The sequence below is a fragment of the Coccinella septempunctata genome, chromosome 7 (assembly GCF_907165205.1).
Source record: "Coccinella septempunctata chromosome 7, icCocSept1.1, whole genome shotgun sequence".
Lineage (NCBI taxonomy): Eukaryota > Metazoa > Arthropoda > Insecta > Coleoptera > Coccinellidae > Coccinella > Coccinella septempunctata.
The window spans coordinates 5,347,808-5,365,180 of NC_058195.1; the positions used below are offsets into that span (position 1 = coordinate 5,347,808).

Below are 17,373 nucleotides of genomic sequence, written 5' to 3' on the forward strand. Positions count from 1 at the left end.
AGAAGTTAGTTTCGGTGAAGTCGCGGATTGCGGACGTTTCCTAAACGAATCGAATAAACATTTGAGTCCCTTGTTAGTTCAGTTATACATAATTATAAAATTCATTTAAAACCTGCCAAAGCCTGTCCCAAGCCAGGTTGAAAAATGGTGAGGGGGAGGAGTAGTAACCTCCTAAAACAACCAGGATTCATCTGACCCGGATGATATCTCCCTGTAAGGGTCTCCAGCCAGGGTACGGCAATTCTGTTGCCTTGTAAAGCATATTAATCGAAAATAAATCGGTAAACACGCGAATCGGGAATCAAGTCAGACAATAGAAACATGTCAAAGGGTGGGCTTGTTGTATTGTTGCATCATCGATCGAATAACTGGTGTAGTCTTCCACCATCGATCTATAAACATTCCGAAATGTGGGGAAGTTGTGAGTTTTGAACTCCAACTCGGTAAACGATTCGGTTCGGGATAATTAATCGGTCAACACGCGTATGGTAGTCCATACAGTTTTGGAATCTTTGGGTTTGGATTAACTAATTTGCTGTATGTTCCAAAGACTTCTCGAAATTCTTCACTCACTTTATATCTCTTAATTTTGTTAATCAAAGGTGTCATTGGATTTGTGGTGAGTCTTTTGAAGCCATTGTCATGAATGAATTCTAAAACCTTGTTGTTATATGCAGTCCTTGTCATAATAACTGTGCAAGAACTCTCGTCTGCCTTGACGACAGTCAAGTCATTTCGTTGAATTTTCTCTTTTAATCGCTTCAAAGTATCTGCTTCTTGATTTTTTCTCTTTTGAAGGGTCTTTCTTTTTTCTTTGTAAAGTAAACTCCTACATTCAGTCCTAATGTCGTCCTTTTCTTTTGTTTTGAGATTTGTGCCTTCCAAAATGGCATCAACCTCCACCGCCAGGAGTTCCGGATATCTATTTGAGTGATTTGGTAGGGTATGTTTGAGACCTTGATCTATAACCTCCATTTCTTTCTCAGAAAAATCTATTCCAGACAAGTTTTTGGTATTTGGGTGAAAATTGAATGGGGATATAAGTTTCTCAGATTTCCTTCTAGATGTTTGTCTTCCTCTCTCAATTTTTAACCTCTTAATCTTGTCTTGGAGGATTCGTGTTCTATGTATTCTAAGTGTTTCGACCTCATATTCTACCTCATTGTAAAAGCTTCTGTGGACCGAATTCCCCAAGTGTTCCCTAACTATCTGCATTTTGAGTTCGATGCTTTCGAGGGTTCCATAGTGCATTGATAATTCCTTCTTGAGGCATTTCTTCCGAATATTCCATGTTTCCTCAAGGTTTAACTTATGAGACAATTTAAAATTACAAGAGCTCTTTCAATAAAAAGATGTCAAAGGGTGGGCTCCTCGATAACTGGTGTAGTCTTCCACCATCGATCAATAAACATTCCGAAATGTGGGGAAGTTGTGAGTTTTGAACTCCAACTCGGTAAACGATTCGGTTCGGGAAAATTAATCGGTTAACACGCGAATTCGGGAAACGAAATAGACGATAAAAAGATGTCATAGGGTGGGCTCGATGTATTGTTTCATCATCGATCGAATAAATGGTGTAGTTTTCCACCATCGATCAATAAACATTCCGAAATGTGGGGAAGTTGTGAGTTTTGAACTCCAACTCGGTAAACGATTCGGTTCGGGAAAATTAATCGGTTGACACGCGAATTCGGGAAACGAAATAGACGATAAAAAGATGTCAAAGGGTGGGCTCGATGTATTGTTGCATTATCGATCGAATAAATGAAGTAGTTTTCCACCATCGATCTATAAACATTCCGAAATGTGGGGAAGTTGTGAGATTTGAACTCCAACTCGGTAAACGATACGGTTCGGGAAAATTAATCGGGTAACGCGCGAATTCGGGAAACGAAATAGACAATAGAGGGATGTCAAAGGGTGGGCTCGATGTATTGTTGCATCATTGATCGAATAAATGGTGTAGTTTTCCACCATCGATCTATAAACATTCCGAAATGTGGGGAAGTTGTGAGATTTGAACTCCAACTCGGTAAACGATACGGTTCGGGAAAATTAATCGGGTAACGCGCGAATTCGGGAAACGAAATAGACAATAGAAAGATGTCAAAGGGTGGGCTCGATGTTTTGTTGTATCATTGATCGAATAAATGGTGTAGTTTTCCACCATCGATCTATAAACATTCCGAAATGTGGGGAAGTTGTGAGATTTGAACTCCAACTCGGTAAACGATTCGGTTCGGGAAAATTAATCGGGTAACGCGCGAATTCGGCAAACGAAATAGACAATAGAAAGATGTCAAAGGGTGGGCTCGATGTATTGTTGCATCATTGATCGAATAAATGGTGTAGTTTTCCACCATCGATCTATAAACATTCCGAAATGTGGGGAAGTTGTGAGATTTGAACTCCAACTCGGTAAACGATACGGTTCGGGAAAATTAATCGGGTAACGCGCGAATTCGGGAAACGAAATAGACAATAGAAAGATGTCAAAGGGTGGGCTCGATGTATTGTTGCATCATTGATCGAATAAATGGTGTAGTTTTTCACCATCGATCTATAAACATTCCGAAATGTGGGGAAGTTGTGAGATTTGAACTCCAACTCGGTAAACGATACGGTTCGGGAAAATTAATCGGGTAACGCGCGAATTCGGCAAACGAAATAGACAATAGAAAGATGTCAAAGGGTGGGCTCGATGTTTTGTTGTATCATTGATCGAATAAATGGTGTAGTTTTCCACCATCGATCTATAAACATTCCGAAATGTGGGGAAGTTGTGAGATTTGAACTCCAACTCGGTAAACGATTCGGTTCGGAAAAATTAATCGGTTAACGCGCGAATTCGGGAAACGAAATAGACAATAGAAAGATGTCAAAGGGTGGGCTCGATGTATTGTTGCATCATTGATCGAATAAATGGTGTAGTTTTTCACCATCGATCTATAAACATTCCGAAATGTGGGGAAGTTGTGAGATTTGAACTCCAACTCGGTAAACGATACGGTTCGGGAAAATTAATCGGTTAACGCGCGAATTCGGGAAACGAAATAGACAATAGAAAGATGTCAAAGGGTGGGCTCGATGTATTGTTGCATCATTGATCGAATAAATGGTGTAGTTTTTCACCATCGATCTATAAACATTCCGAAATGTGGGGAAGTTGTGAGATTTGAACTCCAACTCGGTAAACGATACGGTTCGGGAAAATTAATCGGGTAACGCGCGAATTCGGCAAACGAAATAGACAATAGAAAGATGTCAAAGGGTGGGCTCGATGTTTTGTTGTATCATTGATCGAATAAATGGTGTAGTTTTCCACCATCGATCTATAAACATTCCGAAATGTGGGGAAGTTGTGAGATTTGAACTCCAACTCGGTAAACGATTCGGTTCGGAAAAATTAATCGGTTAACGCGCGAATTCGGGAAACGAAATAGACAATAGAAAGATGTCAAAGGGTGGGCTCGATGTATTGTTGCATCATTGATCGAATAAATGGTGTAGTTTTCCACCATCGATCTATAAACATTCCGAAATGTGAGGAAGTTGTGAGATTTGAACTCCAACTCGGTAAACGATTCGGTTCGGGAAAATTAATCGGGTAACGCGCGAATTCGGCAAACGAAATAGACAATAGAAAGATGTCAAAGGGTGGGCTCGATGTATTGTTGCATCATTGATCGAATAAATGGTGTAGTTTTTCACCATCGATCTATAAACATTCCGTAATGTGGGGAAGTTGTGAGATTTGAACTCCAACTCGGTAAACGATTCGGTTCGGGAAAATTAATCGGGTAACGCGCGAATTCGGGAAACGAAATAGACAATAGAAAGATGTCAAAGGGTGGGCTCGATGTATTGTTGCATCATTGATCGAATAAATGGTGTAGTTTTCCACCATCGATCTATAAACATTCCGAAATGTGGGGAAGTTGTGAGTTTTGAACTCCAACTCGGTAAACGATTCGGTTCGGGAAAATTAATCGGGTAACGCGCGAATTCGGGAAACGAAATAAACAATAGAAAGATGTCAAAGGGTGGGCTCGATGTTTTGTTGTATCATTGATCGACTAAATGGTGTAGTTTTCCACCATCGATCTATAAACATTCCGAAATGTGGGGAAGTTGTGAGATTTGAACTCCAACTCGGTAAACGATTCGGTTCGGAAAAATTAATCGGTTAACGCGCGAATTCGGGAAACGAAATAGACAATAGAAAGATGTCAAAGGGTGGGCTCGATGTATTGTTGCATCATTGATCGAATAAATGGTGTAGTTTTCCACCATCGATCTATAAACATTCCGAAATGTGGGGAAGTTGTGAGATTTGAACTCCAACCCGGTAAACGATTCGGTTCGGGAAGATTAATCGGTTAACGCGCGAATTCGGGAAACGAAATAGACAATAGAAAGATGTCAAAGGGTGGGCTCGATGTATTGTTGCATCATTGATCGAATAAATGGTGTAGTTTTCCACCATCGATCTATAAACATTCCGAAATGTGGGGAAGTTGTGAGATTTGAACTCCAACCCGGTAAACGATTCGGTTCGGGAAGATTAATCGGTTAACGCGCGAATTCGGGAAACGAAATAGACAATAGAAAGATGTCAAAGGGTGGGCTCGATGTATTGTTGCATCATTGATCGAATAAATGGTGTAGTTTTCCACCATCGATCTATAAACATTCCGAAATGTGGGGAAGTTGTGAGATTTGAACTCCAACCCGGTAAACGATTCGGTTCGGGAAGATTAATCGGTTAACGCGCGAATTCGGGAAACGAAATAGACAATAGAAAGATGTCAAAGGGTGGGCTCGATGTATTGTTGCATCATTGATCGAATAAATGGTGTAGTTTTCCACCATCGATCTATAAACATTCCGAAATGTGGGGAAGTTGTGAGATTTGAACTCCAACCCGGTAAACGATTCGGTTCGGGAAGATTAATCGGTTAACGCGCGAATTCGGGAAACGAAATAGACAATAGAAAGATGTCAAAGGGTGGGCTCGATGTATTGTTGCATCGTTGATCGAATAAATGGTGTAGTTTTCCACCATCGATCTATAAACATTCCGAAATGTGGGGAAGTTGTGAGATTTGAACTCCAACTCGGTAAACGATTCGGTTCGGAAAAATTAATCGGTTAACGCGCGAATTCGGGAAACGAAATAGACAATAGAAAGATGTCAAAGGGTGGGCTCGATGTATTGTTGCATCATTGATCGAATAAATGGTGTAGTTTTCCACCATCGATCTATAAACATTCCGAAATGTGGGGAAGTTGTGAGATTTGAACTCCAACCCGGTAAACGATTCGGTTCGGGAAGATTAATCGGTTAACGCGCGAATTCGGGAAACGAAATAGACAATAGAAAGATGTCAAAGGGTGGGCTCGATGTATTGTTGCATCATTGATCGAATAAATGGTGTAGTTTTCCACCATCGATCTATAAACATTCCGAAATGTGGGGAAGTTGTGAGATTTGAACTCCAACCCGGTAAACGATTCGGTTCGGGAAGATTAATCGGTTAACGCGCGAATTCGGGAAACGAAATAGACAATAGAAAGATGTCAAAGGGTGGGCTCGATGTATTGTTGCATCATTGATCGAATAAATGGTGTAGTTTTCCACCATCGATCTATAAACATTCCGAAATGTGGGGAAGTTGTGAGATTTGAACTCCAACCCGGTAAACGATTCGGTTCGGGAAGATTAATCGGTTAACGCGCGAATTCGGGAAACGAAATAGACAATAGAAAGATGTCAAAGGGTGGGCTCGATGTATTGTTGCATCATTGATCGAATAAATGGTGTAGTTTTCCACCATCGATCTATAAACATTCCGAAATGTGGGGAAGTTGTGAGATTTGAACTCCAACCCGGTAAACGATTCGGTTCGGGAAGATTAATCGGTTAACGCGCGAATTCGGGAAACGAAATAGACAATAGAAAGATGTCAAAGGGTGGGCTCGATGTATTGTTGCATCGTTGATCGAATAAATGGTGTAGTTTTCCACCATCGATCTATAAACATTCCGAAATGTGGGGAAGTTGTGAGATTTGAACTCCAACCCGGTAAACGATTCGGTTCGGGAAGATTAATCGGTTAACGCGCGAATTCGGGAAACGAAATAGACAATAGAAAGATGTCAAAGGGTGGGCTCGATGTATTGTTGCATCGTTGATCGAATAAATGGTGTAGTTTTCCACCATCGATCTATAAACATTCCGAAATGTGGGGAAGTTGTGAGATTTGAACTCCAACCCGGTAAACGATTCGGTTCGGGAAAATCAATCGGTTAACACGCGAATTCGGAAAACGAAATAGACAATAGAAAGATATCAAAGTGTGGGGTCGATGTATTTTTACATCATCGAACGAAAAACTATCGGAAATGTAGGGAAAATATGAGTTTTGAACTCCAAATCGGAAAAAGCTTTCGTTCGGGTTAACTAAGCGAATGAAATTATAATCATTAAATATCGGGCCGCGTAACTCCGCCTCTGGTAATTGCCAGTGCCGGTCCCAAGCCCGGATGAAGGAGGAGGACGCACTGATAAAAAATTTAAATTTCAGAAAAAATAAATCGTTCATACACGCGAATTAAAAAAAAAGAGAGACAGTAGTAATTTTATCAAAGGTGGGCTTGGTGAATTATGGATCGAAAACTAATTCGAGAGTGTTTCTGGAATATTCTAAAAGGCGTTATTTCCATAAAGAAATCCAGTCGACAACAGGACCTGTGCTTAGATATAACGTATGAGAAGACGTTTTTACGTTAGCGTCGATACCAACTCAATCTGACAGCCAAACAGTGACGAATTTATCAAAGGCATTCCACGACAAGGATTCCTCCATTTTTCACGCTGCTTCTTTTGAAGACTCAATACCCTCGTTTAGCAGCTATCTACAGGCCGACAGTAATACGAGGCGACGTAATAAATACGCAGGCAGAGCAGAGAAGATCCAGGAACCAACAAATGAATAGTGTGCATGGAGTCGTAGGCATAATTTACTCTCCACAGACAGCCAGGCTTGACAACTTGAAGCGGTTTGCTGATTGATAAACATGAGCTAGATTATCTGCATATTCGATGCAGTTTCACGTCGTCTATGCGCGTTATTAAGGATATTTCTCTAGCGAACATTGCTCCGATAAGCTCAATTTTTTATAAACCTCGAATTTCATTTTTATTAGATTGTTTTCTAACACGATTCTCTTCAACAATGCAATCTGTGAGTATGCGAAAATAGGAGAACATTTGATAATTTTGCAATGGGAAAAATGATTTATCGAAGTTCCCAGTGGTCTTGATTGTCACTTATTGAAAAATTCTTAGCCTACTATAGAACCAAACAAAATTTCAATATTAAAATATTTTATTACTCAACAGATTCTCCTCTAGATTGGATAAATTTATTACAGCGAACCTGCAACGTCTCTCGACCTTTCAAAAAAAATGTTTCTTCTTGCTCTGCAAACCAGACCTCCATAGCTTTTATTACCTCCTCGTTGGAAGAGAATTTACGATCTTTTAAACTTTTTTTCAGTTGAGGAAAGAGATGACAGTCGGATGGAGCCAAATCTGGTGAATAAGGGGGGTGTTCTAGTAATTCAAACCCTAAATCACGAATTTTTGCATGGCAACATGAGATTTGTGTGCAGATGCGTTGTCCTGCAAAAACAAGACATCTTTGGATAGCTTTCCGCTTCTTTTCTCTTTAATTTTTTTCCGTAGAGTGGTCAGTAATGTCGAATAGTAATCTCCGGTTATTGTTCTACCCTCATCCAAAAAATCAATCATGATTACTCCATAGTTATCCCAAAAAACTGAAGCAAGAAATTTTTCAGCAGATTTTTGGACACGAAATTTCTTAGGTCTTGGAGAACCAGAGTGTCGCCATTCCATAGATTGTTGTTTTGTTTCTGGATCGTAGAAATGTACCCAAGTCCCATTCATAGTAACAATTCGGTTTAAGAAGTCTACATCGTTTTCAAATCGAGCACAGAGAGAACGCGATGCTTCTACCCTTGCAAGCTTTTGGTCAACATTCAAACATTTGGGAATGCATATTGCAGCAATTTTTCTCATGTCCAAATTGACGTGAACTATATGATGAACGCGTTCGTATGAAATATTCAGTGCTTCAGATATCCGTTTAAGCCCAATTCGACGTTCTGATAAAATCATGTCATGAACTGCATCGATATTTTCGGGGACTGACACAGAAACTGGCCTTCCCGATCGGTCATCATCTTCAATGGAAAATTTACTCCTTTTGAAACTTGCAGTCCAATTTTTCACGGTCGCATACGAAGGACATTGATCACCAAGGGTATTAAGCATATCTTCGTAAATCTGCTTACCTCTCGTTTTTTCAATTTTATACTGAATAACCACTGGTATATCTATGGGAGATGATTCCCCAACATAAGGGTCCTGTAGCGTTCTTCGAACAACTGAAGAACAGAAGAATCATCACTTGGAAGACTGGACCTGGTCGAAAGACCCTCCCAGTCAAAAGCAAGATTTGACTATTATTAATTTGAGTACTGAAGGCATTTCTAACAACGAGGGTGATCTTCCACCAAGATCAGCAGAAGATTTTTGACCTAGAGATGATATTCCTCCCAGTGCAATTGAAGGACAAGTTATGTACCTATGATTATTTTTTTTTTCGTCAGTCATCATCAAGTCTTCGAATAAGTTTTGATGAAAGATTTATTATTCACTTTTTTTCTCGTTTTCTGCTCTGTTTCTTTGTTTCAAATATTATTCCGAAATGGGAAAGAGGATAAAGTAATTTTTATATCGATGGAAAAGAAGCCCTTCAGTATTTAAAGCTTATTCTGTAAACAAATTTGACATCACTACACTACTCACGGGGAGACAGGGTTTTTTTACCGAGGTTTTTCCCTAAGCTCTTGTATCATACTCCAAATTGTATGGTACCCCGTTAGGCTGGAAACGCACCGGATGCAACATTTTGTTGCGAGACGTTGCGCATCATTTTGTCTCGCAACAAAATGTTGCAAGCTAAAATCTAACTATCTTTCGCTTGCAACATTTCGGTTGCAACAAATTTTTCCTAGTGTATTTCTGAAGTTTGACAGAATCACACGTATTTCGACTTTCGTGTTTTCGAAACGCGCGCAGCTGCATCGGCGGTGTCTTTGAAGATTTGCGGAGAAGTGCCATGGGTTTGAATGTAGTTAGATGAATTTCATCTATCGATTGCCCTCATTTACTAACTGAATTTCGCTTGAAGATTCATTTAACTCTCATTTGAAAATACATAAGTTGTATTTATACTGAAGGAGTCAATCATCACAAAAAGCTGTAGTTTCAAAATAAAAGATTACACATTGTCCAAATTATATTTTTTCCAAAGAGTAAAAAAAAATTTTCAATTAATGGTTGAATTTGACTGGGTTATATTTTCATGTTGTTGATTTATTTTCTCATTGATTCATTTTATTCCAGATTTCTTACAACTGGAGATTGCTTCAAACTTGAAAGGGGAACTCTGTCAAAAATATCGAGTGTCGTCTGACTATGTTTCGGGTGAAAAATTGGAAATGAATTTAAAAATAGAATATTTGTCTCCAAATATGTAATGGCACTAGAGTTTGATGATTGCTGTGGATATAATCATTTCCACTGCATGAGTTTACTCAATTATGGTTGTTTTCTGCATTTCATCTGTAAGTTACGAATATGTAGCGTACGATGAAGAAAACAGTCAAATTTTAATTACAGAATAGTACAGGTATAAATTTTCTTGCATTGATGACGCAATGAGATACAGTATGCCTCATAATGTGAAAGCAAAAAGTGACCTAAATCAACTATTGACTAAAGTATAGTTTGTATTATTTCTACTCATCATCTGGACAACAGAACTTCGATCAATAGATCAATCCTCTAATATGTTGCAAGGTGAATGTTGCAACCTCTTCGGCAGGGCTGCTTCGCCTTTTTGTTGCGAAACGTCTCGCAACAACTTTCTTCCCATTTCATTCTGAAGGGAACGAGAAGCTTGCAACATCTCGAAACAAAATGTTGCATTCGATCAGTTCGAACCTTCGGTAGAGCACCTACTAAATTTGATGCGAAACACCTCGCAACATCTCGCAACGTCTCGCAACGTTTCGAACCCGTGTTGCAAGCGGTGCGTGCCGTCCCATTTGATTCTGAAGAAAATGCGGAGCTTGCAACATCTCGCAACATCCCGCAACGACTCGCAACAAAATGTTGCATCCGGTGCGTTTCCAGCCTTACACTAACCTTTGCTAAAACTCATACATATGCTTTATTGTTTGATACCTAAAAATGTATTGCTGACATTCAAAAGAATATATATATATATATATATATAACTCTTGATGACGGCTCGATACTCCAATTTTTCGATTTTCACAATTTCGGTGGACATCTTCTTTCCTTTGATTAATTGCGTAACTCTGGTTTACTTTTTCGACCTCAAACTTCACACTGACACTTCTAATCAGTTATCGTACTATGCTATGGTAACGCAATATTTTTTTTACGCATGGAACTGGTTTAGGCTGAGCATATCAATACATCCTTGTTCTCATTTTATAATCAGCAGTGGTTAGGGATAAACAAATATAACTGGTTTCACTTGATAATCAACGAAAATGTTGCGTGTGTCCCTTTCTACCCCAAATTTTCTATTAACCTCCTTACTCCTATAGGACGTATGCTCAGTTTCTAAGAAATCTGTTTGCATCCCCACGTATATCGATATGAGTACACGCAAACTCATCCGTTTTATTCCGATTCACAGGGAAACCCAACACCGCGGGTTCCTGTGTGCCATAGACGCCATTTTTTGCATTATTCACACGCTGGTGGACGTCGGTCGTAGCCGTTCATAATGTAGGGTTTCCGATATTTTATTTTGTCGTCATCGCTAAGATAGCCGTGGAAGATTCAATGAAGAATGCAAATGCCAAGAAGGTATGAAAGCTTGAAATGGCGCCGGTTTCTGTTTCACGCGAATCTTGGTTTGCAGGAATAATCCAGATGGAGGCAGGCAGCAGAATATGTATGACATTTAGATCTACGATGATTTTCTTGTGGAAAGTTGAGTTTTGTAAAATTCCCAAGAAGATAAGGCTACTTAAAAATTCGTCCAGACCAAACAGTTTCACAGGCGTCGATGGAATTCAAGATTTTTTTTTTTGTGTAGCAGGGAGAAAATCTGCAAGTCAGACGAACCACCCTCTCCTGAGGGGGAACAAGTGTGGGATTTCCCACTCTCCTGAGCTCGAGACCCACTAAAAACCCTTAACTGCTTCTTGAATATTGGTTCCGGCCATTTGCCTATAAACCTTTCATCTCTTAGTCGGTTTTCTTCTCGCGCACTATAGTGCTGGAATTTATGTGTTTATCCTCTATTGGATAGCACTTTATTGGATTTTTCAATAAGTTTCTGTTCTTATTTTAATCTCTTTTTACTTGATCTCTTGGTCTCCTTCGGTAATTCGCATTCTCCTTTTGTCTTCCTCTGGGTCGTAGTCCACTAGTCTCCTGAGTTCTTGATTCGGATGTTTTTTTGCTGTTTCGAATAATTTCTCTGCTTTTCTGCTCATGAATTCCGTTATGGTTTTCCATTTTAGGTGCCAAGAAATCTGTCTATTCCTGACAAACCAAGGTGCATCTATTGCACATCGTAGCAGCTTGTTTTCAGTGGCCTGAATTATTTTGATATGGCTCTTTGCCGCGAAACCTCAGGCAACTGATCCATAAGTCAGTTGAGGCCTAGCAACGGCTTTCATTATCTTCAATTTTGTCTCTTTCGACATGTGGCTTCTTCTTCCTATCAGAGGGTAGAGTCTATTCATCGCTGCTTCCGTTTTATCGATTGCTTGTCTGATATGACTTTTTCAAGTAAGTCCTTTGTCAAGCGTTATTCCTAAATATTTGGCTTCATTTTTTCAGTCGATTTCTTCGCCGTCAACTTCTAGATTCGTTGTGGGTCGCAGTATTCTCTTCTGTAGTAATATTGCTCGGCTCTTTTGTCCATTTAGCTTGATTTTCCACTTTAGGCACCAGTAATTTCTTTCATAGGTTGTTCTTCTGGAAAGCGTATAATTTTTAGATCTACGATGATTCCTCCCATTATCACTCCTGTAACGGCCACTGGGTCAATCAGAACTTCGTAACAAAACGTTCATCTGATCATGGGCATGGGAAATCTTGCAGAAGAATTGATTCTACACTTTCCGCAATTTCAGCTAATCAGTGGGATCATTACAATTTTAGGTCTAATTTCAAATTATACTACATGCATAACTGGAAAGTTATAGTTTCAGTCTTAAAACGCTTTATCCGGTATAGGTGATTAATACGTTTAAATGTTATAAATTCGTTATGAAAATGACCAGAAGACGTTTATAACTTGTGGATATGTACAGGTAAATTATATGCAGATGGCAGCTTCCTTAGCATTAGACGCACTTAAATGTTTACAGATCGTAAATTTACTCGAAATGAATTGAAATATTATACTATTTATATCATTATCTGCTTTTATTTCTAGAGTGGCTATCATAAACACCATTTTCGTCTTAATTTAACCATGATGTGAATACTTGTTCCTTCTTTTTATATCACAGAAGCCGTTATATCTCCCTGTGATCTCAGTACCACTCTTTTTATTCAGAATTAATTGTTTCATCATTCACGAACCTATATTTCAAAAAGTCTCGGAAATTTTGTTTATACCGATAAGGAGCAATACATCCATTGTTTTGAAACTTTCCGTTTCTTGTGAATGTGGTATCACCTATGAAAAAAGGTATTCAGACCTGCTATTTTTTCTCTGAGAAATATCTTGAGATTATAGGATATCACATACCTACCCTTGGTGGTAAAGGTCTAGGGACGTTGCAGGTTCACTGTAATACATGTATCCAATTAAGGAGAGAATATTTTGAGTAATGAAATATTTTGATATTGAAATTTTGTTTGGTTTTATTGTAGGCTAAGAATTTCTCAATATATTCTCGTATATGCTTCAATAGATTCAATCCTGAGGATTGAAATTTCAGCTGAAACATCTACAGCAAGAATTGAAAAAATTAATTGAAAAAAATTTTTTCCCATTGTGTTTTAAGACACAATGAAGAAGACTACCAAAGCGACCTCATTTATAAGCCAACCTATAATTACAGGCTATATAACTTGCAATATCGACCGTTTTAGCATATCACACATCTAATGCGGAAAAACGTGAAGGCATTCCTCAGGTGGAACAACCGAATCCCTAAGCTCGACAAAATAATTATTTAAACAATACAAAGCTGCCCAACAGAGATAAATAATTATTATAAGGAAGTTTTGTGTAGGAGTATCTAGAAGCCATTCATATTAAATTAACAGTCGGTTTCAATGATGCTATCGCGGTATATACCTACAGGTAGTGAGCGTATAACAGTGACCTCTGACGGTGCCACCCCCTACTATTGTTACCAGAATGCCGGGCATTGTTTCGAAGATCTAATCGAAATGAAAATGATAGTCTCATAGTTTGTGCCTGTATATAGTCCGAAGTCTTTAAGGTGATTGAAATTGATGATAATGATACCGGTATGGTAATGCTGGGCAGTATTTCGAATGAATTTGTTAGAGTCGGAACCGAATGGTTGCAGGAGCTGCCTTATGGGTGAAAGAACCATTCGATTATGGGTCAATTACCTAGAAAAGGTATAGCCGCTCTAACAAATATCGCGAATGGAATTATGAGGACAGAACACTAGCCAGAAAAATGGTAAACAGCAGAAATCATAGTATTCAATAAACTATTCAAAGAGAAGAAGTTCCCACAAAACGACAGACCGATTAGTCTACTGTCGGCTTTAGGAAAAGTAGTAGAATGAATTATAGCCACGAGGCTTAATGAGGAAACCGAAAATCTGAAACTAATACCACCAGAACAGTTCGGATTCAGAAAAGAGCATTCAACAGAGCAACAGTTATTAAGGCTCACAGAATACATTACAGAGGGATTGCAAAATAAACAAGCTACAAGTCTTGTTTTACTAGACGTCGCCAGAGCATTCGACAGAGTATGGAAGGAAGGATTAATATATAAGATGAGATGTGCTGGATATTCGATCAAAATATGGAAATTGATCCGGAATTATCTCAAAAACAGAAGATTTTACGTGGAAGTGGAAGGAGAATGCTCCACAACAAGAGATATAGAGGCTGGAGTACCCCAAGGGTCAGTACTAGGGCCACTTCTGTACAACATATACATTCACGATATTCCAAAGAATCCAAGAACCATGCTAACGTTATATGCTGACGACACAGGCATAGCAACTCGACACCGCAACCCAGAAGTAATAGAACGTGTTCTACAAGAAACGATTGACGAAACAAATGACCGGTGCATAAGGTGGAAAATCAAGCTCAATGGACAAAAGAGCCAAGCAATATTACTACGGAAGAGAAGACTGCGACCCACAACGAAACTGGAAGTTGACGGCGAAGAAATCGACTAGAAAAATGAAGCCAATAAATATTTAGGAATAACGCTTGACAAAGGACTTACTTGGACAAGTCATATCAAACAAGTAATCGACTAAACGAAAGCAGCGATGAATAGACTCTACCCTCTGATAGGAAGAAGAAGCCATATGTCGAACGAGACGAAATTCAAGATAATCAAAGCCGTTGCTAAGCCTCAACTGACTTATGGATCAGTTGCCTGGGGTTTCGCGGCAAAGAGATACATCAAAAGAATTCAGGCCACTGAAAACAATCTGCTACGATGTGGTTTGTCAGGAATAGACAGATTTATAGGGACCTAAAATGGGAATCCATAGCGGAATTAATGAACAGAAAAGCAGAGAAATTATTCGAAACAGCGAAAAACCATCCGAATCAAGAACTCAGGAGACTAGTGGACTACGACCCAGAGGAAGACAAAAGGAGAATGCGAATTTACCGAAGGAGACCAAGAGATCAAATAAAAAGGGATTAAAATAAAAACAGAAACTTATTGAAAAATTCAAAAAAGTGTTAATCCAATAGAGGATAAGCACATTAATCCCAGCACGATAGTGTGCGAGAAGAAAACCGACTAAGAGATGAACGGTTTATAGGCTAATGCCCGGAACCAAAATTCGAGAAGCAGTTGCGAGGGTTTTTAGAGGGTCTCGAGCTCAGGAGAGTGAGAAACCCCACACTTATTCCCCCTCAGGAGAGGGTGGTTCGTCTGACTTGCAGATTTTCCCCCTGCTACACAAAAAAAAAATTATTATGGGTCTCTCCATCTTGACTAATCGAAATTGTACAGCTTTGCAGGAAACTACAATGAGAGCACTGTGAAAATTACCTGAAAATTACTCAAAGCTCGCTCTAGATTAAACATCGAACAGCATGATTATCAGTGGTTATTTTTTGACAGTTCAACCTTCAAGGAAGATGTATTCCCATGAAATTAAGCACGTACCGAATTGAATAGCTGTACATCTAGTGTACACAACAAGCGTGAAATATCCATTAAATATTTCTACAACATAATTAAATTGATTTATTGCAGCATTGGCTTTTGTACGCGTATATGATGTGTGTGTTTTATAGTGCAAGCCCAACAATCACCACATTGAAAACGCCATGTCTGACCATCCATTTCTCATCAATATTTTTCGTTATGTGTTACCCATGTTTTCAGTTAATGAATTTCGTTTGGAAAGGAGTTCAGAGTTGAGCTTTCTATGGTTGTTTTAATTTTAAAAGCAATTAAGGAAGTGTAACGAATAATATTTGTGTGTTAGTTTGTGGGCGTTAGAGGAGAAGGAATTTGATTTATCAAATGTGCTCTAATCAAGTGAAGCTTGATGGCTTAATAAAGTTTTTGTTCGTGATGTTTTTAATCGCTTATCATATTGAGGGAGCTTATATTGTTTTTCGCTTTTCTGCGAAAAATTAGCGGATTGCGAATCATTTAAAAAAAAATGGACACTGGAAATATAAGAGCAGATATTCAAAATTTCAGAACGATTTATAACACCTTGTGAATTTACCCAAGAATATTATTTTTATTGATTAAGGTCAAGAATATCTCTGAAGAGAGATGAAATCATAGAACTATACAAGCCATCAAAATAACGAGCAGAATAATGAGAATGACAAATCTGTCAAAAAAGTCAAACAATTTTAAAAATTGAAAGTTGAAGTCCTAGTATAAAACCTTCCAAAATTATCGTGTAGGATGCCGTTGGCCGACATGGTAAATATCAGAGTCCAACAAATGGGAAGGTTCAAATCGTATTCATTTTTTAGGAAAACAAACCAACATTCGAGCATCTAAAGAAGAGGTTGAATGAGATAGAGAATGAGGCTTCGAACATCCTGAAATCCATTAAGAAGAAGAGTGTTAACCAGGAGAACAATGATGAACCAGAATTACAGGAGGGGATAGAGACAAAATAAAATACTTGTTGTGTAGTTTCGAATTCGATTATATGAAAAACATCAGGAATCACTGCTTGAGTTCGAATTTAATGCTGAAAATATAGCATGCGGATGTGAAAACTCTCTATATGCAAATAAATTATTTCTGTATACAAAAGGAGAATAAAATACCAATTTTTTCACAATAGATATAAGAGGAAATTCATACACAACCCTACGAAGTAAGATAAACCAAAATTTTTCATCGGGGTGTCATGAAAATAATTGTGTAGTAATTATTTCAAAATGAAAACACACCCCAAGAATTCTACATTCACAACGATTAGTTTTCCTTGATATATTCCAAGAATCTAACACAATTTCACAGCATCCAATCCGTGAATCAATTCGTTACAAATCTGTTTCCTACATCCATGAAAAACTCTGGTAAGTATGTCTATCTTGCGGTATCATAGCTGTGTATTCGCCACAACTTGGCTCTGTATCTCATTGTGAGTTACATAAAGTCACATGAAAAAAGAAATGGTTACAAATTGTATTCAAATCACATTATTTATAGATCCACGTGCAAGCTTGGCTTCGGAAATAACATGTTTATTTCCCACAGTTGTCTTTTTTGCAGTAACGCGAGAAGGAATGAGAATTATGATTTGTTCCTTTAACGAGGTCTCACTCAGATTTCTTGCTACCGGTTACCATAAAATATCAATTGGAAATGAGTTATATCACGAGAATTTACTTATCACAGGTAGATATCTACGTTGATCTAATGACCGGTTACATAATCAAACTTAATCCCTTAAGCTCACAAAGGGACTTTAAATATGATTACGAAACTGGACTTGACCTATTTTGTTTTACTGCTACTGGAGAAAAACAGTTGAATAAGGTTGATCTTCCAGAGA

The 17,373-nt window shown here is 38.5% G+C and overlaps 1 protein-coding gene across 1 annotated transcript; it reads right to left on the minus strand.

Annotated features, from left to right (window-relative positions):
- Nucleotides 1–474: 474 nt before the first annotated feature.
- On the minus strand, nucleotides 475–975 carry LOC123316738. Its single transcript, XM_044902955.1, has one exon. It carries the CDS (start codon nucleotides 973–975, stop codon nucleotides 475–477), a length of 501 nt encoding a protein of 166 aa, XP_044758890.1.
- Nucleotides 976–17,373: the final 16,398 nt, after the last annotated feature.